General features: G+C 42.0%; 1 protein-coding gene across 4 annotated transcripts in view; it reads left to right on the top strand.

Moving 5' to 3' along the window:
• The window catches only part of MBNL2 (muscleblind like splicing regulator 2), a 156,491-nt gene extending 130,235 nt beyond the window's left edge, over nucleotides 1–26,256 (top strand). For 2 of the 4 annotated variants that reach the window (XM_080799300.1, XM_080799298.1), the window contains 2 exons: nucleotides 860–954; nucleotides 23,801–25,728. In XM_080799300.1, coding sequence (XP_080655426.1) covers nucleotides 860–954; nucleotides 23,801–23,815 — 110 coding nt within the window. In that variant the 3' untranslated portion in view covers nucleotides 23,816–25,728. Of the gene's footprint in view, nucleotides 1–859; nucleotides 955–23,800 lie in introns of all 4 variants that reach the window. The other 2 variants (XM_080799299.1, XM_080799297.1) reach the window with 2 other exon arrangements.
• Nucleotides 26,257–26,486: the final 230 nt, after the last annotated feature.

Genomic DNA, 26,486 nt, shown 5'->3' with positions numbered 1-26,486 from the left:
TTTAAAAATTACAAATGGATGTATTTTGAAAACAACTGTCTGAATTGCCTTGTTTTAGCATCCTTTTTAATTATAAGTGTCGATTTATTTGTGATGATTATTTGGACCTTAGCCCCCCCTTAGATGTTAAATTTTAATACCATATCGTTATCTCTACACATCCAGTGCCTTGGTACAAAAGTCTGTCTTTAGGACATATGGATGCGTTCCATTTAGAATAAAGAGAAATAAACATCGGCCAAATTTGCCTGGCTATTTTGCAGTAACTATGTTAGAATTTATATCAAGGCCATGATTTTTGCTCCACTGTTTACTAATCCAGCATAAACCCCAACCTCCAGCAATTTCAGTTCAAAAAAAGCCGTCCCTGATTGACAAAATGTTCAATTGAACCGCAGTTAATTCCAGAGACTGTCTTCCCCCAAATTAGGCCTACGTGTTGAGCCTTGGATGTTTTAGACAAAAGCCGAGTATCCCGTAGTCTTACTTCATTGGACGTTACAGTTCGCATTTTTGGAAGAAACCTATTGGTACCTACATCCGTAGGCTCCAAATTGGGAATGATAAATTGTCATAAGTAAAAATGTCAATAAATACATCAACCAAAGTAGTCTGCTTTGGCCTTTCTGGGAATCACTGATTATGTTTTAAAACTTCCTTTAATTGTACTTGTAATAAGCTATTTTCCCTTTTTTATTTCTCTCCCATGCTTCCTTGCTTTGCATTGTGATTGCATGCCATCTGCTGGTTTAACCCATGATGGCTTGCTGCTCTGATATTCACCATGCCAAAATACCACTTCTATTACCATAATGCTACACCCTCCTGTTCATTGCTCCCATGGTTCCCCTCCTGAAAGTACCCATGATGCACAGCGCTACGTCAGCCACTGTCTCTGCAGCAACAACTCCTGCAACAAGTGTCCCCTTCGCAGCAACAGCCACAGCCAATCAGGTTTGCTCCTTTTAAAGCTTTCTTTCACAAATCCCAAACTCTAAATGAGTGCTGATATTTAAAAAAAAAATTCTCAGTGAGAATTTTTTTTTCATGTTTATCCATCAAATTTTATTTTTTTAATTAGTTTATAGCAAGCATTTATGGACAGGTTGCACTTATTTAGAGTTAACATTTACTGCAAATAATGATGTAGCTATGTTTTGTGTTGCACTGTTTGTTTTCGTACCTAATATTGTGTAATTAACCTGACAGGCTTCAATTCCTTTTAGTACAGCATTTACGTATCCAGTGGTTTGTGAATTGCCAGAGAAAAATCGTAAAAGCTCGCCCTCGGGTGCTTGAAAACTGGCTCTATTTCGATTCAGTTCATTCAGACCCTGCGATCTCTGTTGGGGAGGAAAAAAAAAAATTCTCCTCTTAGAAGTCTCCCCTTTTGCCTTCGTGTCAAATTTAAGGTCTGAATGATGCTTGTCAACATCTCGCCTTGGTCACTTGTGCCCCCAAAGTCACTGGTTCCCACTTCACAATTGGTTCAGATTCTGGCGGAAAAGCCAAGGCGTGCTGGACGAGGAGCGCGGGGCGCTGAGTTCACAAAGGCTGGATATAACCGAGTAGGGCCGTTTAACTCTGTTGGTTTAACGCATGTGCCAGGAAGACCATGGATGTCCTGTTTCTCGGTGAGAACCAATTGGCCATTTTCCACTCTGTGATCACAGGCTGGCCGTACCCCTAACCCCTGCCAGCCAGCTCGCAGACTTGTGCTCCTGGCACGGGAGCTGTGCGTGAAGATGGGTGAGCGTCGACCCGCCCGAGCTCGCCTAGAGAAACGCATTAGTACGCATGCTCGCCCTTCATACAAGAGCAATGGTTTTTGGCTTTGTTTTTAGCTTAATTTTTTTTTTTTTTTATCAACTTTACTGGTAAGAGATAGAGACATAGGAGTGAGCGGGAGGGAAGATCCGAGCTAATGGGAGAAATTGGGAGAGATCATGTCGGGGCGTCAGTGGTAGATTCCACACTGCCTTCTGCAGGGGGGAAAGGCTGATTCGTACTTTCTACATTCAAGTGAATAAGTGATTCCAGGGCCGTAGGTTTCATCCCTGGAAAGACAAGTGTGAGCGCACTTGAATGAAGGAATACTAGTGAAACCCCCTAATAGTTCTGACTGTGTCCTCTGAATTGTGATGAAGGAGGAGAGCAGGAGGAGGAGGGAAGTCGATCCCACCTGTGCTCTCAGAGGCAGATAGAAACTGTTGCTAACTCTTTAGCTCTTCACCTGCCACCTCAAAAATGCCAGGTTACCTCTAAGGAAAGGCAGCTCAGCCTCCACACAGATATAACAAAGAATAGCAAATACGTTTCGTAGCTGGGAAGAGTCCAAAGAAATAATGGGATGGAAGAGAGAGAGAAAGTTTGCATCCTTCCATGACTAGCTTCAAAGCACCCCTTTCGTTTGCTCGTTCATTATGAGGAAGCTAGATATTTGGATATTTATGTGTAAGTCCTGTCTTCCTGAACCACCTTCTTGTGGTTTTTTGACAGAATTTTTGTGACAAAGTCCTTTCATAAGAGGACAACTATAACATAGTAGTATTCATTGTGATGGCAAGTTAAACACACCTTTATGTATTTTAGAGAGGGAGAGAGAGAGAGAGGGAGATTGCCTGTGGGAGCAAGCGCACAGCAGCGAGGGGCAGCGGGAGAGACAAACTTTAGCAGACTCCGTGCTGAGCGTGGAGCCCGACGTGGGGCTCGATCTCAGGATCCTGAAATGAGGACCTGAGCTAAAACCAAGAGTTGGACATGTGACTGACTGCGCCACTTGGGCGCCCAGCAAGTCAAGCACTTCTAATAATGAGAAATCTTTCCTAAGAATGAAAGGGAAGGGGCGCCTGGGTGGCTCAGTGGGTTAAGCCTCTGCCTTCGGCTCAGGTCATGATCCCAGGGTCCTGGGATCGAGCCCCGCATCGGGCTCTCTGCTCTCTGCTCAGCGGGGAGCCTGCTTCCTCCTCTCTCTCTCTGCCTGCCTATTTGTGATCTCTCTCTCTGTCAAATAAATAAATAAAATCTTTAAAAAAAAAAAAAAGAATGGAAGGGAAGTCAAAATAAAGAAATACTTAGGCGTTTGAGGACAAATTCCATTATTATGATAAATATTTAATCACATATCATAAATATTTCTTCCAGCCTAGTGATTTTTTTGGGCTCCCTTTGGTGGAAAAAAAAAATTGGAGAGTTTGCAGGCATATATGTGCAGGTTTGTGTGTAGGGAAGCAGGAGGAGGGATCGTGGGACACACAGAAGCTAAAATACATCATTTTAGAGCAGACTGCGGTTGGTAAAGGAACTAACAGGCTTAACTTCAATTACACTTAAAGAAATATTATTAAAGAGGTATCAGACAGTAGCTTCAAGAATCCTAGACCCTGCATTTTGCAGTTTATCGGATGTAAGAATTGTTGGATTGCGCTTCAGTGATGAAGATGAGAAACCCTTTAGCAGCTTTTAGTGAAAACCACAGAAAAAGAAATAGTCATAAATACAAATTTTTGAGGTGTGATATGTTTTACGTAATTTCAACAAGTTTCAAAGAGCAAAGCAGCTGCAGAAGAACTTAGAAATCTTTCCAGAGCTCCTGAAGTCAGAGATTGCTGATGACTGTGACATGACAAATTATCCTTTTGTTAATTTCACCCTTTAAACTCGGATGGAATCCTATCTGTGTGTACAAGGTGTCATTTAAATGCAGTAGGTCTCAGTTTCTTCCTTTGTGAAAGGAAGCCTGGCATTAGGTTACCTCCGAAGTCCCTTCTAGCCCTGAGATCCTGCAGACCTGTGGTCGCACTGTTGTTCTGCTGGACCAGAGTCTGGGATGATAGAAAGGCAGACACCAGCAGACTTGGCAAGTAGAGGTAGGAATTTCAGACCTCAGGGCGTGTTAAGTATCCTGCCTCCTTTTTCCTTCGTGGAGTGATCTGTCTTTAACACAAAATGTGCTGGAGTTTTGACCGACTTTCAGTTCATTGGATCAGTATAGACTGTCAGTTCAAATAGTACAAACCTCATAGGTATGTGTAATTAGATCCAAGTCATTCATAGACAACAGAAGTTAGACCAGAACATCCCAAGACAGATCCTCAGTCCAGTTTCCTTTACGTATGAGCCCATGGTGAGCCAAGACGAACAAGGAGCAGAGCTGTAAATTCTATCCTCAGGGCTTCCTGGAGGTGCCGGCAATGAAAGTTTCAGCTGAACTTAGACTTGAAGCTTGAAATTCAACGAAGACAAAATCCAAATACTTTGGGAAACTATAAAACAATTATTCTGATTGCTTGGCTCTGGGCATAGATATGGAAATGAAAATACAATAAACACATTTACTAGCAACAACTTCCTGCTTGAACTAAGGTCTTTGGACCTTAATATACAAATTGTATTTAATAATTTTACTATTACCTAGTTTTACTATTTACAAATGACTTGTTACTCTTCTATTGGTTTCTCTCTCGTATGACATATTACATACTATATTATATATCATACCATATGTTTTATATTATATGAGAGAGGGTATTTATGTACAGATAGACTTTCTTATTCCTTACAGCAGTCTCATGAGGACAACTTCGGTCATCTCTATTTTCTAGGTGGTAAAATCGAAACAGAGATTAACTAAGTTGGCCAAAGTTAAGCATCTAACGAATGGTCTTGCTGGAACTGAATCCTAGGCAGTTTGTTTCCAGAAGTCTTAATCTTAATCACCATGCTATACCATTTTTCTCATCATTCTAAATACACAAAAGTCACTTCTTTCCCCCCATTACAACTATCTTGCACGTGAGACCCAAGAGCAACACAGTGTAAAGGGGTCTCAGCTCAAACCAAGGTCACTCCGAAGCCAGGGTGATGAATTGAGCCAGAGGCTGGCTTCAAGCCGGAGATGTACTAACCGGCTCCCACCTAGAACCATCTAGCAGATATATATTAATTGTAATATGTAACCATATGTGAATATTCTGTGTGAGATCACAACCAGTGAGGAGACTGAAAATGACAAGCAGTATCTATACACGGAAGATGAGAAGGAGGAAGATAAAAAGTCAGAAAGAATCCATCATTAGTCCCAGCGAAGCAGGCTCATGGGCTTGTTCTGTGTGACTCACTGCCCTAGACTTTACTCTGAGTTCTGCCCATCCGCCAACAAATGGCTTGGTAATGAGGAAAATCGGAAAGGAAAATGAGAATACCGTATAAATCAGTCAGTTTCAGCCTCACAGATGGTCAGAGTGTGTAAGGCTCTCGATGCCTATAGTGGGACAGATTTCATCTCAGGATACATTAAAAGACGTACAGATCGCTCAGTATACTGGGTTACCCAGTTTTTTCATATTGTGAGATATTTTATTTAACAAAACGAGTACAGATGGAAATTCCTGTAACTTGAATTCTTATAATAGTCTGTGCTGTCATTGCTTTATTGGTTTTTATTTCAAAACTACATCTGTCTCAAGAGGGGAGAAAATAAATTCCAAATAACTACATTTTAAGTATCAGCCTGTTCATCTATATACAGAGTTTCTTCATTTTACCTAATAACATCCTTGAAGGCCCAGTTAAAATACAGTCTATGTGGCGAGGCTCTCCCTGCACCCCTGCAGGGAGACATGCTTTCTCTGGCCTCTGAGGCCTTCAAGGACTCCACCCATGCGCTCCTCTGAGCATCTTTGCCCAAAAGACAGAAGGGCAGGCTCTCGCGCACAGGCGGTCAGGGAAGTGTACAATCGAGGCCGAGATCCAACAGTGATAGGTCAGAGCTTCAGTGCACAGGGCTGGCTGCAGCCGGGTCTGATTCTTCAATGCCAAGGCAGAGGCTTTTGCCTGATTGGGCCGATGAAGGTCTTCAGGAAGGGTAGGGACAGCACAGAAATCTGGGGAAAATGAGCAGACAGACCTGAGGCACGAGAGTCTGTAGAGACCAGTGAGGGGTTTTAACAAGAGCCGAACAGAGCGGTGGCCCCTTGGTAAAGGCCTCCTCTCCCTTGCCTCTGCCCCTGACGTGGAGAGAGTTATTTTTAACCCAACACAAACGTACAAACTCTTTCATACTATGGCAAAACCCATCCCAGTAAATGTCCCGTGGCAGAAAAAGAAATTTGGGGCTGACATGAAGGGTTAGGCACAGGAAGTTGCCCCCAAAGGACTTGAACTCAGTCCCTTCAGGGACCGCAGTTGAATGCACTCATTGGTCAGGTGTCTCCAGTGTGCTTACCCCTGATGTGTGGCTTCCCCCTTCTTACCTCAATGACACTTCAGAGCCACGAAAGCTCAAAGACCTCCCAAGCCTTTGCTCAGAAGAAAGAGTCCCTCTAGGTGTGGAGTGAATAGTCATTGCCCGTGTTCTACAGTGAGGGCTTATGGAGACAGTGAGGGCAGTTATCCATCTAATTCATTTTGGGAACTGAGCCTGTGCTGGGAAGAAAAATTCTCAACCTTGACTATTAGGAAACTCTTTATGGAGCACCCAGCCCACCAGTACTTTCAAAGCTTGTGAAAACAAATTCTATTTCTGGCAAGATGTGAAAAAAAAAAAACAATCACATCTATAGAAAGTGATGATGGAGGTTTTAAAATTATGACCTCTAGGTCTTGTCACATGTTCTGAACACTCCCCCAGAGATTAAATCCATTCAACAGAAAGTTGACCTGAGAAAGAGTTTATTGAAAATTAGTTAATAATATACACACATAACCCTCTATTTATTCGAATATTTGATAAGCCAGAAAATCTCATTTTTCACACCTGCCCAGTATACATTTACTGTATATGATAATCCACGGCAACAATATTGTATCAAAAAAATAAAATAATTACATGCAGCAGGATTCACGTTATGTTTTATCAGACCTGCTACAGATAACTTGAAAGGGAAGAAAAAAAGCTTCCAACCATCAGATTTTACTTCCATCTTGCAAATAATTGTGCCTAAAACTATTTGTATAAGGATTTGCAGATATGTAAGTTAGCCTGTACTAACCAAGAAATCTAGAAAGGTAAGGTCATGTTTTACTTCAACTCTCATCTCAAAGAGTTTTATAAAACATCTCTTATGCAAAGCCATCTGTCAGGACTATATTTGGATAAATGTAGGAGGCATTAAACATCCCCCAGTATTCACCACTTGACCCATTTGGAGCCTGTTTTTTTGGGAGGTTTTTTGTTTGTTTGTTTGTTTTTTTCATAAGAAAAATCTTGGTTCTGCAAAGCCTTGGCAGGGGGTGGGGGTGGGGAGGAGGCCTCTGTAAAATTCCTCTGCTGAACACAGGGTAGTAACTGGCCTCCATGTACAGAAGCTCAGACTCCTCCTTCCTCCCAGTTTGCTGGTTCCCAGGAACAGATAATTATGCAGAGCAGCTGGGGCCCAACTAGACTGCGCTCCAGAAAGACCCAGACAGCAAATGTCAAAATCCAGCCCCAGTGGCTAGTACTCGGGTAGAGACATCCGTCCCAGCAACAGACTTCAGACTGCCAAAGCTGCTTAGCCACCATAAACTTGTTGCCGATGTTCTAACTACAGAAGGGGTTCCGTTTCAGGAATGGATTGGGTAGCTTCCAATGAGGCAGAATTGTCCCATCAAGTATTTTGTGGAGAACAGCAGCAGTGAGTAAGAGTGTGTGTGTGTGTGTGTGTGTGTGTGTACACACGCGTGCATGCGCACGTGCACATGGATGTGTGGAGATGGGAGCCTGCCCTATCTCTTCAAGTAAAAAAATAAATGAATTTCTGAAACTGTGTTATTTGCATTCAGTGAACGCTGTTGGTCACAGCTACTTGGCATTATGAGCGTGAATGCCATGTGCAGTGTGGCGAGGGCATTGGAAACCAGACTTGGCATCAGATGTGGTCAGAACATCTTCGGAGGAGAAGTGGGTCTTGGATCTCAGAGAGCCATACAGACGCAGATTATGTTTTCTCTTCAAGAAATCAGAAAAGAAGATGGCAGTAGACCTTTCCGTTTTCTGCATCTAAAGCCGCTGCTTTGCAGGACTAACTACCGTGAGGTTTAATTAATAAATGTATCTGCAGACTCTGAGGGAAGGCTAAGTTAGTTACATAAGTGTTGTCATCTAGTACATTTCCATTTTTCATGAATAATTTACACCTCATGGTAAGACACTTGGGTAGAATTCTTTTGTAGGTAGCACCTAAAGACATAATCTCAGCTCTAGTTTTGTACAGCTGAAGAGAAAATGTCAAGGGTCCTTATGTGGAACTTGACTGCCTGGTGGATTGTCCTGCTTATTATACCTCAAATCCCATCCTCTTTTGCATTTTGATGGAAGCTGGGGGGAGTGTTTTTAGATGGAGAAGTTCTTTTCCCACAAGTATATGGGCTTTTGTGGATGGTAATAAAATCATGTCCAACTTTCCTAATTTGAGGTTTTTCTCTTCTGAGCAGAATGGATGATGTACAATTCATCCCGTATACGTGTTTATTTCGGCTCTAGATCTCTAAGGAAAGAGAGCTGAGCTACAGGGCAGGAATTCAGATCCATTTTCAAGGATTGAAAGATAAATGGGGGTCTCGGTCTTTTTTTATTTTATTTTTTAAGATGATATTCATTTGGGAGACAGAGAGAGAGCGAGAGCACAAGCAGGGGGAGAGGCAGAGGGAGAAGCAGAGTCCCTGTTGGGTTTGGAGCCTGACCTGGGGCTCGATCCCAGGACCTGGAGATCATGACCTGAGCCGAAGGCAGACGCTTAACTTCTGAGCCACCCAGGCACCCCGGGGTCTCAGTCTTAGTAAAAATTGTTAGGAACAGAGCACAATTTTGATTTACAGGCTTTTATCTCCCCAAGTCCGGCCACTGCCGCCCGCCCTCTCGCACGGCTACCTGTGTGTTTGGGGAGCTGCCAGGCTTTCTGTGTGGGCAGATGGGGAGGAGAGAGCCTCACTGCTCCCTGATGAGGAGGAGGGACGGCAGCCACCCCGACCGTTTCTTCACGGACTGGCTGTGATGCCACCACATGTCGCAGACAGTTGGCATTAGGTCTGGCCTCTCAGCCTCTGCTAGCATTCCCTCTGGGCCACAGTGCTTGAGGCGACGGCTCCAAGGTCAGTCGTGGCGGAGCCTGCTGATCATTCTGGAGGCCGCCAGTGTGGAGGAGGGCGAGCTACCCGGAGTTACTGTCTAGTCAGAGAAACAGGGAGCGATCAGGGACTGTCACCAAGTGAAATAGAGACTCAAACAGTACTCCACGGGAAGTACGCTCCATGGCAGGCCCTTACCCCTGGGTCTTGAGAGATGTGTGGGAATTTGACAGAGAAGAACCAGTGTGAAGTGTAAGGGCTGGAGATCGGCGTGGGGTCAGGGGAAAGGAACCCACAGGCACGAGTGTACCACCATCCTGCTTCACGTGCCTTCCCGTATTTAACCCTCTCGGGTGGGTCCTATTCTCCCTCCTTTACATGTGACAAAATCAAGGCTTAGATTGGCCAGAGCTCTCATCAGTACTAGAGCAGCATGTGACCTCAGGTCTATCTGACCCTGGAGCCTGTGCCTCCCCCCTTGACTCCAGCCTCTTCCCCAATAGCCTATGTGGTTCTGATGGGAGTTTCAGAATCAGTCCTGAGCTTTATCCTGCAGCAGAAGCAAAGAAAACAGCTATGATTCTGTTAGATCTCTGGGAAGGGGGTGAACACTTGCTCACGTGGGCAAAACAACCAGCAGTAGGCCACGCTCTGGAGAACGGGAGTGAGGAGAGGGTGCGTTTGGTCAGGCCTGGAAAACTCAGTCGTGCAAGCATGGAGGGATTGATTGCCGAGGCTCTGGGAGGGCAGGATGAGAGCAAGACCATGGCATGTTAAATGAGAGACTTGGAAACACTGATCCACGACAAGTGAGCAGGTAGAAAGAAAGCTGGGACAGGCCAAGGTCAGGTTCGCTGGGGAGGAAGCTACTTCATCGCTGAAGATTGGGATAGAGTGAAAACAGACAGAATGGGGAAGGATGAATAATTAAGAATCAGGGAAATTCAGGGCTCTCTAAGGGTCTTCTCCATCTTCTCTAATACCTTTACCAACTTCCTTGTCGCTGCCACACCAGCCTTCTATAAGACCTCTCCCCAGTGACTCACATGGAAAGAATGGTTCTTGTTGACACATCTTCCCTTTTGTTTTTACCACGAAGGACCAATTCGTTGACTGGTATTTTCTGATGTTGGAAAAACCGTAGCTGTTCTAGCATTTAGAATCTGGCATGCCTCCACATCAGGTATAATATGCTGGTGCTTTTGGTCTGTTTGACTTTCATTGATTAAATTATATTCTTCTTATCATCATGCCCTTCGCTTGGGAGTTTCCAGAGATTCTCAGAGCGCATATCGATGAGCTTCCCATAATCAAATACAGACACTCATCACTATGTACCACAATGCACTTCTGGGAGCAACATCATAAAGCTGGACATTATAAATGTCCCCCATTTTCCCAGAGTCACGGCTGCATCAAGCAAGGCAGGTCTGACCCAAGACCGGCATCGAAGAATCCTAGTTCTGGAAGGAGTAAGTCATAGGGGCAAATTTACCACAATCCTGCCATACCTCCACGGTAACATACAAAAGAGAGCTATGGTGCAAGTTACAAACTGGAAGAGGGACCCACGTCAGCAGGCAGCTTATCTAAGTCACACAAATATTAAGAGAACCAGGACTAGAACCCAATTATCTGTGTCCTTCCTAGAGGACTGCTTTTCCTTTCACCACACTGCCTTCCCGAGAATGTGCTTTAAATGGTCATCCAACGGTCCACAAAGTAGAGAGCCCATAGACAACACCCAGGCTTGTCAACAGCTCTCCTTTATAGAGACATGACATGGTGCTAATAAGCCTTTCACAGAATTATTAAAACCCAAAATGGCCCTGGAAGGGACTGTTCTTATCCCCAGTATGCCGATGAGGAAATGGCAGTTTCGAGAAGCCAAGGAGCTTGGCCAAGATCATGGATCCAGTGGCAGAACATCCCAAGCTCCCTGACCTTCCGTTGCACAATGAGAAGGACCTAGAATGGTTAAGTGACTCCTCAACATTATGTAAGGGTTAAAAACTCTTCTAACACTGCACCCTGTCCTCTGTCAAACCACAGTGTAGCTTGGGTGTGTTGACTACCATTTGTTTTTGAATAGTCAGTAGCTTTGCTTCCGCCCTGTAGACTTTCGAGAGGTTTTTGAGGAATCAAAAAGAAAGCCAGGGATGTTAAACTTGATTCCTTCTTTTCTCTAAATATTTTTTCCTGTAATAATTTCGTAGTTCTTCCACCATTCTTTCAATATTTGTCATTGTTACTCCAAAATATTTGAAAGGGCCAGAGAACCACTCTAGTGATGAGAATTGCGGAGAAAGGGGTTGTGTGGATTGATTCCTGTTGTTCACACTTTCTTTGCTCTTCTCTGACCCCTGCAACATGAAGGACGGTCTTGAATAAGACGTTAAAAAAGCGAAATCTAAGGAGTGTGTCAAGATTGGAAAGAAAAGCCCATTGTATTTCTTTGCCACAGAAAAGGGTTTTTTTTTTTTAAGATTTTATTTATTTATTTGACAGACAGAGATCACAAGTAGGCAGAGAGGCAGGCAGAGAGAGAGAGAGAGGAGGAAGCAGGCTCCCTGCTGAGCAGAGAGCCCAATGCGGGGCTTGATCCCAGGACTCTGAGACCATGACCTGAGCCGAAGGCAGAGGCTTAACCAATTGAGCCACCCAGGCACCCCACAGAAAAGAGTTTTTAAGAGTTTTGTTTTTTGTTTTTGTTTTTGTTTTTTGTTTTTTTAACATAAGCTCATAACATAAGTTTCTTGATTCTGTCTGTGGTGTATGTGGGATCCAGGAAAGGAGAGGTGAAGGTCTTGAAGATAGAGGTGTAGACATGTGTTAGACAAGACCGGTATGCACAAGTGTCCGTAAATCATGGTTTGCTCTAAGCACAGTGATCTACAAGTATTTAGCGAATGCTGTGTATACCTTGTCTAAATATTCATGTTTTGTGGCTTAGGCTGGGAATTTAAAATAGATGAAATATTACCAAATAAAACAGCCGTCTTGTGTGCCTCCTACTGCCAGGTACTCACTAAACACATGATCTGACCCTCTCAACTCATGAGTTAGGGACCGTGTTTGGTTGCCACCGTAGAGATGAGGAGTGCCGAGAATAAGAGGTGCCGAATCCTTTACCGAAGGCAGCACACCGAATGGGGCTAGACGTTCAAGTTTAAAGTGTGGGAAATCCGGCCTCTCACACGATGTTTGCTTTCTATGGCACTGATCATCAGACGCTGATGGCAGTTGATGCTTTTGTAATGAAAGATTTGGGTTTGAAAAATTATGAGCATGAGTGACAGTCAAGACTTTTTCATGAATAAATGAGAAATTCGGCCTATAGTTGGTTGTCAGTGACAGGTCAGGATATGCAAATATGGAAACGAAAGTAAGTGTATTTGACATTTTTAACATCTGAATTGCATCAAAATCGGGTTTATTACCAACATAGATGGAGTGCCATACAGATTATAGAATATTTAAATGCACAATATTATTATTTGAAAGCCCATTTAAACAGAAGCTGAAACCAAGTCTTACTTATCCCCTTCTCTTTTGAGGGAAGGGAACCAACACTTAACCAGTAACCACTATTAAGCACCAGACACCTGCTCTACATTATTTCATTTACTTCTCAACAAAACTCTGCGAAGGGTTTTATCCATTTTCCAGAGGCGAGCAAATCTTAAAGGATAATTGAAGATTCAAGCAGGTGGAAAGTGACTAGACAGCTTTAGAATTCAGATTCGCCTGCCTCCAAATCCTCTTCTTCTGTGTCTCCAGCATATTTGAATGAGGTTGGAGCTTGTGGTCAGTGTAGGCTCAGGATGAACCTCTTTATGTGGTTCCCTTAAAAACTTCTGTCTCTTGAGCTTCACTCTTAGTTTTTGAAGTCGTAACCGTTTGAGAAGGAAGTTCTCATAGAAGCAAGCCTTTTTGAAGTCAAGTTCAAGATCATAAATAGTCTGAAAATACTGTTGCTTGATGAAAGCACTAGGGAATTCAGATTTGAGTCCAGTAAGCAAGAGCTAGACAGCAGATGGACAGAGGCACCATTTCCCCCTTCCCAGGATGGCAAACTGGCGAATAACTTCTGGCTAGAAAGAGTCTGCCAGGAGGAGTCCTCTCAACCAGGACTTTTTCAAACAATGGTAATTTAGAAAGAGAGACCTTGTTTGTCTCCAAGGTCTCCACAGAACTGTACCTTCATACCAGTCCCAGGTTCATTGAACGTCACTACTTGGGAGTGGTTGTTTGGGGCGGCCTGGAAGAGGCAACTGAAACTGAACCCCGGGAGGTGGTTCCGCACTAAGCAAGGCAGGGAGCTGACTTAGAAAGCGAGCCTAGAAGGTTGCTCGTGACTCAGGTGTGACACAAAGAGCCAGCGATCCTGTTTTGAAGCCAAACATGGGAAGGAGAGAGGGAAGAAGGAAGAAGCATTGGGATGAAGGGGAAATAGGCAGTTACTGTTTGCTGGGGACGGAGCGCTGTTTTGGAATGCTGAAGAGCTCCGGAGATGGACAGGGATGTTTGCTCTCTGGCGAGTGTCCCTGGGCCACTGAAATTAACCGTTTAGAAATGGTTAAAAGGGCAAAGAGTAAGCTATGCCTGTTTTACCACAATGTTTCAAATTGGGCAAAGAATCTGAATAGACATTTCTCCAAAGACGCAGTGAATAGGGTTGGAAAGAAGATGTCTGATGGTGCTTCTGTGAAATCCATAGCACAGACTTATTTTTTTATTACATTAAAAATGCTCTCGTTGCTGTGTTTTCCTTTAAGAGTTTTCATAAAACAGGTTAACTGAAGGCAAATACAGGTCCTTCCTCAGTGAGCCATCCTTGTTGGAAGCTGGGTCTCTCCTGAGATGCCGGGCCGTAACAAAAGCCCACTGCTGGCTCGGCGGCAACGCACCTTCATACCTTTTCTCAACACATTTATTAAGCACCTACTGTGTGTCATTAAAATTCAGGATTCTGGGAATACAGAAACAAAATAGTCCCTGTTCTTCTGAGCTTAACCTAATAAGGGGGACAGGCCCCAAACCAACATGTGAGTAATTCCAGTGGAAGTGGTTATCACCTAATAAGGATCATCTCGAAAAATAGAAATACCCAAAGGAAGGTCTTACCCACTGAGTTTTGACAGAGGACGGCAATAAAGAAAGAAAAGAGAATGTAGGAGCTTTCTTTATATTTTTTCTTTTTTTCTTTTTTGGTGTTCATTTTGCCATCTATTATACCATATTTGGGCTCTTCCTCGGAGTTGTTAGGGAAGACAGTACCCTTGTGTAGCTCCCCAGATGCCAGTGCTGTACAGGCAAAGCGAGAAACTAGGCTCAGAGGGTCACGAAGCTTGTTGGTGGCACAGACAATCCTCCTGAAATTCCACTTCGGGACTCTGATTTTACCTTTGCACTGTGATTTTACACACAACTAAGTAGTCTTGTTAACCAACCTCGTTCTCTCTCTCTCTCTGTCTCTGTGACACACATACTCATACAGGAAAAGGACTAAAGTAGGAAAAAACCATAATTTTACTGAAAATTTTATTAGATGGCAGTGTCATCCCACCAGTTCTCGAAATGTACAAGGTGATGATGACACAGAGACACTCTTCACGTGTGCACCTCACACTAACCTTACCGTTCCTTTTACTAAATCTTCACATTTTCTTACTTCCCTGCCTTTGGTGTCCTAAAAGCCAGTTGTCAACAGGATAAATTAGACATTCTGCTCCACTGTTAAGATGAGTACTACAGCCAAAATGTGCTCGGGATTCTAAGTCTGACATAATGGTGGTGGATACAAAAGCGGAGTATTGAGCAGGATTGAGGACTTGAGGTTGAATCTAACAGGATCTTGTTTCTGGGATTTTTCTGGGCCCAAATCTTCCATTTATTACTTGGAGTAAAAATCCCATATTGTAAAGAGCAGGTATAAATGACTGTTCTTGAAGTTTCTTTTCCATTGCTGCATGAACTGTTTTGTAAAGATATAAAAAAAGTTTTCTTAGAATCCTTCATCATGCCCAGAGGTCACCTTCACAGAAATAGCTTCCGATGTGGGCTGTCTGTTTAATCCCAGCTAGCCTCCCATGCCACGCATCTCAGGGAACATATTCTAAATGCGATATTTTTAGAGAAATGTTTTATAATTTTTCTTGTAATGTTTAAGAGTATTTTCTTAAATAGTGTGGCCCAAATATTATCTATTGTTTCTTGATATAGTAGAGAAATTTGGCCTCCTTTAATATGCAGACAGTCCCCAGTTTCAAAAATGTTTGTTCAGAGTTCCCTCTGTCATTTGGTTTAAAACTCAAATAATTCTCCCATAGAGACAGTGATGAACTTGATGGTAAGGTCTCCAGGTTGATCTATCAGGGTTTACTTAATGCATGACATTGCTCAAGGATAACACTGTATTAACAGCACGGAACAGGCCAGATACCACGTGCAGGGATCTTTCTCTGTCTTTGAGATTCAAGACAGATGCCAAAAGCACGTGCCTAACTCAAAGCCCCGGACAGTTGTGTGATGGAAAAGTCCTCCACCTTCTCCATCTGCTGGAGAAAGGAACCATCACATCTGGTGAATCCTGTGGCTGGGATGTTGGCTAGTGTAGGTTGGTGGAGTAGGGATGAGATGTGCGGTGTGCAGTCAGGAATGTTGGGCAGGAATAGGAAGAGAAAATATGGGGCTTGTCCCTGCCCGACCTCCAGGTGCTTTCATCCTCCCACCTGCCCATTTCCCGTGGAGGCCACGGCTTGATCTGCCTCCTTTTTTCCTGGTTGTCGTGGGGCCCTCCCAGACTAGGATTTGGTTTCGTTCTCCTGTTGTTTTGACCTCCTCTGGCCCTTGCAGAGCAAACATGGTCCCACAGCTCCCCTCTCCCTGAACAAGCACACAACACTCCTGAATGTGTTTTTGTTTTAAACACTTCTACAGCGCTGGGGGAAGCCCAGGGAACAAAAAGTTTCTCCTATGCCTTTCCTTCTTCTTCCTTTATAGCCTACGGGAGAAAGAGTCACCCTTGGATAGCATAGGGATTTTTAGACTTGATTCCTGTCTCACTGTAAAAGCAGCAGTAATGTTCCTCAGAATTCCCTCCAGAGAATTGGACTGGTCGAGGCTGGGTGCGGGGTAGAAAAAGGGATCATGATCGGAGCCTTCCCCCGTACTCACGGGAGTCTAGATTTTTCCACATGTGACATGGGCTCATGTGAAAAATATCAAATCAAGAATTTCTGTGTACCTATTTTGTCCAGATAATATTGTCAGTGTAGACCCTGGTCAGAAGTTTTCAATGAGGCCAGTGTTTTTGCCTTTTGTACAGAAACTCAGTTATTAATGTTTTTAACTTACAGTTTTTCATATATTGGAAAGTATATCCGAAAAATCTTCCTGTTCAACCATTATAGGATGGAAAATACTAGAAGTGAGTCCTCAACAAAATGACATCACTGAAAGCAAAGGAATTAGAACTCTGAATGTAAACTTTCCGTTAACGACAGAGGACAAAACAGTAATCCTGAATATACTGCCCATTCAGTTCTGCTGAATACTGCGGGCATTCCAGCCAGCCTCAGGCCTTCCTTCTCAAGAGTGAAACCCATTGTCACGTGTGAAAATTTCTCCCACAAGCCCAAAATGTGCCCTGCCTATATTTGTAAAACCCCATTCTGAAAACAAGTCAAATATGGCCTGAGATGCTGCCTTCTCTCAGAACAATATTCCCCCCAGATAATGAATAGGACTATTTTCCAAAACATCTTTTTATATACCGCTCATTACCTTTGACTTGTTTATGCAGTTCAAGTTTACACATGGTCTTGAAATGGGCCAAAATGCTTAAAAGTGTTCATTTATTAACACGTATCATTAGAATTGCTCTGATCATGCTACAGTCACTGAAATCAAAGTAATTCGCTTTTGACTTCAGTAATCCATATTGTGATTAAGTACAGAATTATTTTGCAGCCCAAAACATATGAATGTCTCTCCGCCTTTGTACAGTTTGCCTCAACCAGAATATGTCACAAGTCTGGCCTCTCAGACAAAATCAGGGAATCTCAGACAGTAGCGACTGCCATGGGGAAGATGTGTGGAGCACTGGGGAAAAAATGGAGAGAGTATTAAGCAGTGGAGAGACTGGGTGGTGTGAGGGGGATGCCAGTAGATCGTAGTGAAGAAAAACATGCATGACAGAATAAAAAGAAAAAAACTGTTTAAAGAAAAAGAAAGAAGGAAAGGAAGGAAGAGAGAGAGAGAGAAAGACAAGAGGAAAGAAAGAAAAAGAACGAGCGAGCTATTAGGATGGTGAGTAACAAGCCTCCTTAGCTTGTCCGCAGTTTTAGGAAATTCCATTCAGTTTTCAGTTTTAAAATTAATAATTAGTTCTGTTTAAGGAGATAGTGAAACATCCTCTTAGAAATTACCTTCTGTAGAAACAGGGCCTTGTCACCTCAGAAGAAGACTTCTAAGAGATCCACCAAGTCTAGACGTTTTCGTCAGGTGGCGTTTTTGTTTCTCTGCCGTGTTTCCATCTTTGTGAGGGATTCTTCCCCCAGCCTGGAAGATTTTTCCTCTTATCTGTCTGTAACAAGGAGTAGAGGAAGGAGAGGCCTGTTTGTTTTTCTTGGATATTCCTGAACCCGTAAACTCCCTGAAAAACTGCAGAGATCAATATTGTCCAGAGGGTTCTTCTGCCGCCATTGCTATGTCTTGCTTGTGAGTGTTCGTTGGCCTTCCGCCGATGCCAGCGTCATGGTACTGTGTCCTCAGTAAATATTGATTCAGCCCTCCGTGCACCCAGCAGTTAGTAAATGCCTCCTGCATGCCCTGCCCTATCCCCGACTTTAGGGATATACAGACAAATGAAACACCACCTTGTTCTTACAAAATCAGTTTTGCCATGGACCCCATTAATGAAGCCGCCATGCTTGGAAATGTCCACTTGAGATCCCTTGTGAGTGCTATTCAGATCCATTGAGATGCCTTCAGATTTCAGCAAAACCACACAAATATTTTATAAGGCATGCTTTATCCACATCTTCAGCTGCACACAAACACACTACTGGATGGCTCTCCGCAGGAGGGTTTGAGTAAAACCTTATTCCTGCCTTCGAATTGTTCTGTGGTTTGGATCCACAGGAACGATTGGGTCTTCCCACTGAAATGATTTTCCTCTCAATTAAGCCAAGCAGTAAGCCTTCCTACTGCCTTTAATGTTGAGCTAACATTTTAAAAGACAGCTCATCTGATGTCCCTGAAACTTGGTGGTAATGAACACATTTATATAAAAAGCGTGAATATTTCTAGAAGTCGTCTGGAAGCTCACAATTTCCATAATTATTCATATGTTCAGTTCCTGGATATCCATCACAAGGTAGAAAACTCAGAAAACGGTAATACTTGGTGCCTCTGAAGCCCGGGAGAAATGCTATGTTGACTTGTCTTCTTTGGCCCGCTCTGACACGAGGGCTAGTCAGTTCGGCGGTTGAGTTGATGGTGCTGACGCACCCAAGTTCAGTGTTTCAACCAAGTGCATTTCTCACACTAGTCAGCTCTTTCTCAAGTGTCCACCAAGGGTCAGAGCATATGGATGGCTCAGCCAAAATTTAGCATCATCTTGGAAGAGACAAGGAATTGTGGATATTTCGTATTTGGTGAATCAGTAAAGGGAGGGACAGTAGTTTTTTTCTCAGATGGTGCCTACTGGTCAAGTACCCTGTTCTTTGGGTGAAAGTCAAATGTCTGCAAGTTGCAGGATTAACTCCCCATTAGACCTCCTCCTCCAGTCCTGCCCCGCAGCGATGACTGCTGGCTCCCTCGGTATTGCCTCTAGCCCTGGCGTCTGCCCGGCTCAGGAAGCCAGCAATCCAGGCTTAGTGGACAGCTCCTTCCAATAAGTCATGCTCAAAGAGGACACAGCCAAAAGAGATATGTGAACCACACAGTTATTTTCTGTAATGTGAATTAGTTGCTGAATTTCCAGCTTCTTTTGGAAAATGAAGATTGGGTCAAGCAATGTAGAGCCCAGGTTTCTGCACATAGCATTTGGCTGGAGCTGGTTAGCTTCTCCTCCATTCCTTGTAGGCACAGGGACTTCCGTCTGCCACACTCCCTACCGGACCCACTCACTCACGTGCTCTGCCTGCTGGGGCCCCACCCCCATCAGCTGGTCTACCGTACAAGGACCCAGTCTTCTTTTGAATGAACTTGACTGCCGTGGCATCACGAGGCAGTGGTAGACCCTTTACCAAGGACACAGAGATTAGTAAATGACTGCCCATCACACATTTCATAGGAAAACAACCCACTGGATGTTCTTTGGGGCCATTCACGTTCTCTCTTAAGTAAATAAATATTAGTCTACTTGTATACTGGGTTCATATGGGAACATATTAAGAATGTGGATGAAGCAGAATTGTCAGATTCTGAAAAATCCAACCGCCTGAAGGAAATGCTAATTAATAAGTAGACCCCACTGCAGCCAACCGATATTTTTGCTTCACAGACACGCTTGTTCCAACCAGAGGGTCCACCAAAGACTCACACTTGTGGTCATGCTTTGATATGGAATGTATCTTTGTTCTAAAAATAGAATTGCCGATTTCATGGGCATCAGCTAGTCCCATTTTTTTTGTATGTTCTCCTTTTAGTGGAAAAGGAAATTAAAAGTAATCCTTTCAAAAGTTCAGAAATTTGATTTGCCATACAAGATTGACTAAAATCTTATTTTAGTAATTTATCCCCCTTCTTCATCATGGTTCTCCTTATAGGGGAAGATACTTAAATTTAAGAGGCGAGCCTATCAGAAAGATGGACAGAAGTACACCCTGTTCAATATATTTGATTTCTGTCCTGTCCTATATGGTGTCGTGGTCCTTAGAAGCTGAAACAGCAGACCTGGGACTAGGGCAGGGTTTCTGCCGCCGTGAGCAGTTGTGTATATGGCCTCGGTCTGGAGGAAGCCTGGGGTAGAATGTGCTTGGCCATCCAGGCAAGGACTTCCTGGGGAGGGGCCCAGCAACCCCATGGTCCCTCTGCCCATTTGGCTCCTCCAGACAGTCACTGCTTTCTCCCCCACAGTACTCCAAACTGTACCCCATGGCTTCCCCTTTCCCTGGTTCCCAGCTCCCACAACAGTTCTTATGAGCACTGATCACCACTGGCACCATGAGAGGTATAGACTTGGCCTTTGAACCCGTTTCCCTTGGTCAATGCAGACTGTCACTACACCTTGGAGGGGACTCCCATGCCAGCAGGTGGAGTGAATTAACATCTCAAACTCATACTGGCTTGCACAACCACTTTGTACATTGTGCAAAGCAGTGAAAGCCATTTGTGTTGCCTTTTCTGTGTCTACAAAAATATGACTGGTGATACCGATCTAGACTCAGGGTTCTGGCCAAAACCACTCAGAGCCCCTTGGAAAATCAAAGGGGCATCTATTCAAATAAAAAAAAAAACAACTGTGATGCTTCAGAGAGGGGATTTCCAGGGGACCCAATGTGGTAGCCATCTCTTTGACTTAAAGCTCTGGCAGAACCCAGGAGAATTTTCCATTGCCCCTTCCAAGAAAACACAGGCTGCAGGGTCTGGGGGTTGAGGAAGGAACTTTGGTCTCAGTTTTGGCGAGTGAAGGGAAGGCAGGATGCCACTGACAGCCGGTCTGTCGAGGTCACTTTGGTGAATTGCGATTTAATTAACTGTTCTTTAAAATGGACAGGCTCAGGATTAGGACTTGTCAGATCGGATTCATAGCCCATGTTTCAGGGCCACATATAAGAAGAGCTCAGGTTGGTGGGTGGGGCGGAGGGAGAGAGAGAATCTTAAGCAGGCTCCAAGCCCACCGAAGAGCCTGATGCAGGGCTCAATCTCACAGCCCTAAGGTCATGACCTGAGCAGAAATCAAGGGTCAGACTCGGCCGACTGAGCCACCCAAGTGCCCCCAGCCTGCTGTTCTAAGAATGCACGTTTTGTGCCTGTATTGAAATACTCAGACACCCTCTGAAGGTCTTGACCCTGCGGCCATTAAAACTACAATGGAGATTGAAGACGTTTTTATGTATAGGACATATTTTATATATCCGTGTAGAATTGGAGACGCAACAGGGAAGCACGAAGATGTACCTATTCATCTGATTTTAAATTATGTTTCTTTGGTGTGAATTAAAAACATCGGAGTAAAGGAAACCCATATTTAAAACTAGACAGAAGGATCCTCTTTCCCTCGAAAATGGCTACTCTACACCCTTCTCCCCACACCCAGCCCCTCCCCGCCCACACACACACTTGGCTCTTCTCTTCCCTCCAAAGCTATCCCCCATCAGAAAACTGCCCTGTCTCCCCGTGGGCCCTTGGGCCCGTAGTGTCTGACATCACACTGCAGTCTCCTGACGTCAGAAACAGCAATTAAATGGGCAGCAGGTTACTTCAGAAAGACTCGGTAGCCGCTCCTCGCCGGACTCCTGTTTGTATTTCCAGACTGTGTCTCCCCCCAGAGAACACTTAAGATTGTGCCAGCGAGCTCTATTTCTCAGGGGAGAAAAATTAATAATCAAGTTATATTTTCCAGAAAAATGTCACCATCCAAAAAATGAAACACGCACAGCTTTCTTACCTTCTAAAATCAAATCTCTTGGACCTCTTAGAGCTTGCAGCTGCCAGGAGAGTAATTCTTTTTTTCTTTTTTTTTTTTTTTTTTTTTGAATACCCCAGAGGATAGTCCACAAGTTAGCTGAGGATAGAGACCAGAGTAGAGCCAATTTCCTGGCCTAAACACCAGGCAGCTGTAATAGCGGACAGCTTCCTAATGTAACAGCCATTTATATTGTCTTTATCTATATAATGGATCTGATATAGGCTGGTGCAGGAGGGAAGAGCAGGCTGGGTGAGTCCAGCTAATGCTCTGAGTGAACTTCAAGGTTAATTTACAGTTCACTTAAACCCAGGTGGTTGTACATATCTCTCTGTCAGGTATGAGTCCAAAGCATTGCTCTAACTCATTTCTATAATAGCCCGTTGCTAGGCTTGCTGTAGAATACTTTTCTTTCCAGGTGGCTAAGAATATCATTCTGTACGGCAGTTTGGTGTCACTTAATAAGCAAGGATATGAATATATTCTAAAATATGTATTATTTATGTATTGATTTTAAGAAATTGCAAGATTTTGTGCTGTCAATATTTTAGAGGGAGTCTTGCTAAAGTAAAAGGAAAGAAAGGGAAAAGGACACGATTTGGTGTCCTGCAACACGTTCTTAATTTGGAAACCTTACAGATAGCATTGAAGCTAAGGGACAAAATAGAAGAATTCCTGTTTAATAACCAAACATGTAAACCCAAAAGTGAAGTTGTAATATAACCATCCAAAGAATTCGATATTGGCAATTTGCAGTGGCTATTCAAAGATACCATGATAATATTTACATATCAGATCATTATATCTCATTTTTATTTATCTATCAGGAGACAAGACAAGGAATGTGATTTTTCCCAATTAATTAAGTTCCCAGGAACTTTGAAGTTTTGAGTTTCCATTTAGTATAAATATTTAACATAAATGAGTTCTTCCTCTACTTCTATCAATTCTACGCAAATCCATAGGTTCCAATAAATCAATGGATACTCCTGTTTATTTCATGGGAGGAATTATCTGAGTTGGTATTATCTAAGTATATTATGCAAACTGCAGGAACACCCACTTGAAAGAGAAATACTTATATATGTGAATTCTAACATAGTGGGCTAAGAATTTATACATAGAAATGAGGCTCTTACTAGGAATTGGATCCCAGTATGCGGGAATATTAGCTTGATCATAAAGAATTTTCACTGGTTTCTTTCCCTAAACATAGGTTCTTGGCAGTTTAATAAGTAAATATTTCAGTAATTTCACAAAGATTGGTTTTGAAGCATTGCTCAAAGAGTAAATATTTTTTGTTAGAATGTGTTAAAAGGTTGGCTTTTTTAAAAGCTTGACATTTAGAGGACTGGGTCAGACAGGGCAAACTCCCTGTCTTTTTGCAAAGGTATGGAGTTGGAAATGAACTTGGAAATCAGGCCCCTGGGACCACGATTTGCATTTGATAGTTCAGCTTTGTCTGTGCTTTTGGATTTATTTAGAATGTTTTAACTGCTTTATTAGAATGTTGCCCCTTTTTCCCTTTGATTTGGGACATTCATACGTTCCCTGAATTTGAAACTGGTGGTTATTATACCTTGGGAACAAAATTACTTTTGATGGGAACTCATCTCTAAATTTTATATGCAAGTTAACAAATAACACTTAATTTATTATACATTTAAAAATATTTACATTTAACCTTTTCCCACAACTTTTCGTGTACAAACTAATTCTCTGATTAGACTCCCTGACCATAATATTTAGCAAATACTAATTGGTTGATAATGGGAACGTATCAAAAAGAGACATGAAGCAAGAACTAAAAAAGGAGATCAGGGCCCGGGCACACTGGATGCCCACATATACGCTGTCTGAGTTTTACAGAAAATATGATAGCGTGCATTCGAATCACCATTTGTCACAGCAGCCACATGGCAGGAGTACTTACGTGTAAAATTTTTCGGCACGAAGGGTGGGGATTGCTCAAAATTACGATTGCCTCAAAAGATGAAAATATACCCAAATGAGAAATGGAAGATAATTCCTATTTTCAAAGAGTAAAACGTATGCTCGCCTTTTTCCCTCTGAGAAGGATGTCTAAAGCACGCTTGTCTTTCTCTTTAACAGATAATTCTGAAATAATCAGCAGAAACGGAATGGAATGCCAAGAATCTGCATTGAGAATAACTAAACATTGTTACTGTACATACTATCCTGTTTCCTCCTCAATAGAATTGCCACAAACTGCATGCTAAATAAAGAATTAGTTCTTCCGGACAGACCACAACTGTAAGAAGCTAGTGCTGCTACATCATATATGAGTATTAAATATGGTATGCTTAGTATATTCCAACCTAAGATAGTTAACTACCTGAGACCAGCTGTGACGTTTAAAGACATAAAGGATAAAGTTTACTTTTCAAGGGTTTCTAAACATAGTTTCTGTCCTAGGAATATTGTCTTATCTCCATAACCATAGCTGATGCAGAAAAGTCCAACCAATGTACTCATGTCAATTGAGACTCTTTCCAAGTTAGCAATAAACAGTTAGCATTAGTTAAGAAATCCATTCCGAGGGCAGGTTCGATTCAAACGCCAATTACTGTCATTTCATTTGCCCACTGGATCAAAGAGTGTGTTTCGCTTCTTCACACCACGAATGCTGCAGCAAAGGTGAGAAGTGAAGTAAAACTCACACCTGTCCCACAGGTCTAAAATTTGAGTGGAAATTCAAGCACAAGTACGGGGGACACATCAGAGTGTGGTATTTGGTTTGCCTGGAGATGCCGCATTGAATCGTGTGATTCTAGAATAACATTAACTAGATTGAAAAAGAAACTTTGCACGGTATGAGCTTCATACCCCACCAAACAAAGTCTTGAAGGTATTATTTTACAAGTATATTTTTAAAGTTGTTTTATAAGAGAGACTTTGTAGAAGTGCCTAGATTTTGCCAGACTTCATCCAGCTTGACAAGAACGAGAGGCCCATGCCAACAGTCTAATCTAAGGGATTAGTTTTTCCAACTCACCATCCGGTTGCCTATTACAGAATAACTTCTAAACTAAAAACCTAGTCAAACAACGAAGCTGTAGGTGAGGAGATCTGTATAATATTCTAATTTAAGTAAGTTTGAGTTTAGTCACTGAAAATTTGACTGTGACTTTAATCTAAATTACTATGTAAACAAAAAGTAGATAGTTTCACTTTTTAAAAAATCCATTACTGTTTTGCATTTCAAAAGTTGGATTAAAGGGTTGTAACTGACTACAGCATGGAAAAAAAATAGTTCTTTTAATTCTTTCACCTTAAAGCATATTTTATGTCTCAAAAGTATAAAAAACTTTAATACAAGTACATACATATTATATATACACATACATATATATACTATATATGAATGAAACATATTTTAATGTTGTTTACTTTTTTAAATACTTGGTTGATCTTCAAGGTAATAGCGATACAATTACATTTTGTTCAGAAAGTTTGTTTTAAAGTTTATTTTAAGCACTATCGTACCAAATATTTCATATTTCACATTTTATATGTTGCACATAGCGTATACAGTACCTACATAGTTTTTAAATTATTGTTTAAAAAACAAAACAGCTGTTATAAATGAATATTATGTGTAATTGTTTAAAACATCCATTTTCTTTGTGAACATATTAGCGATTGAAGTGTTTTGACTTTTGAGATTGAATGTAAAATATTTTAAATTTTGGCATCACCGCCTGTTCTGAAAACTAGATGCACCAACCATATCATTTTTTGTTGGAGAAAAAAAAGAGATCCGCCATTTTAATTTACGTCGGTCGATGTCTAATGACCATCTTATCTTGTAGATTTGATAACCCCATCGAAAGAAAATCACATTCTAAGTGTGATCTTACGTAGTGCTTGTATCGTGGCATTTGTTTTAATTTGTGGGAAAGTATTGTATCTAACTTGTATTTCTTTGGTAGCTTCATCTTTATGTATTATTGATATTTGTAATTTTCTCAACTATAACAATGTAGTTATGCTACAACTTGCCTAAAACATTCAAACTTGTTTTCGTCTTTTCTTTTCTCTTTCTTTGTTATTTCACTTAAACTCATTGAGAACCTAGTACATTACGAAAAGGTGAATTACAGGAATCACTGAAATATTTTTGTAGACTAATTGTTGTCACGTTGTCTTTCTTTTGTTTCATGATTTTGATTTTTAAAATTATTAGCACACAGCTATTTTCAGCCCTTTAATAATGGAGCATCAAAAACATCACCCATATCCCCAAACAGATATAGAAGACTGTATTTTTACTATGATATCCATTTTCCAGAATTGTGATTATAATATGCAAAGAGTCATAAATATGCCATTTACAATAAGGAGGAGGCAAGGCAAATGCATAGATGTACAAATATATGTACAACAGATTTTGCTTTTTATTTATTTATAATGTAATTTTATAGAATAATTCTGGGATTTGAGAGGATCTAAAACTATTTTTCTGTATAAATATTATTTGCCAAAAGTTTGTTTATATTCAGAAGTCTGACTATGATGAATAAATCTTAAATGCTTTGTTTAATTACAAAAATAAAATCACCAATATCCAAGACATGAAGATAGCAGTTCAACAAATACTGTAGTTAAGAGATGAACTCGCCACTTGTATGGAAACTACATTTCACTCTTAGTTTTCAGGAATATAACAGCACTTCACAGAAATATTCGTTCAGCCATACCACTGGTAACATTTCTACTAAATCTTTCTGTAACACTTAAAGAATTCCCTCATTCATTACCTTACAGTGTAAACAGG

Source organism: Martes martes, assembly GCF_963455335.1.
Source record: "Martes martes genome assembly, chromosome: 3".
NCBI lineage: Eukaryota > Metazoa > Chordata > Mammalia > Carnivora > Mustelidae > Martes > Martes martes.
The sequence above is the reverse complement of the archived record's forward strand: the minus strand, read 5'-3'. Positions and strand labels throughout refer to the sequence as shown.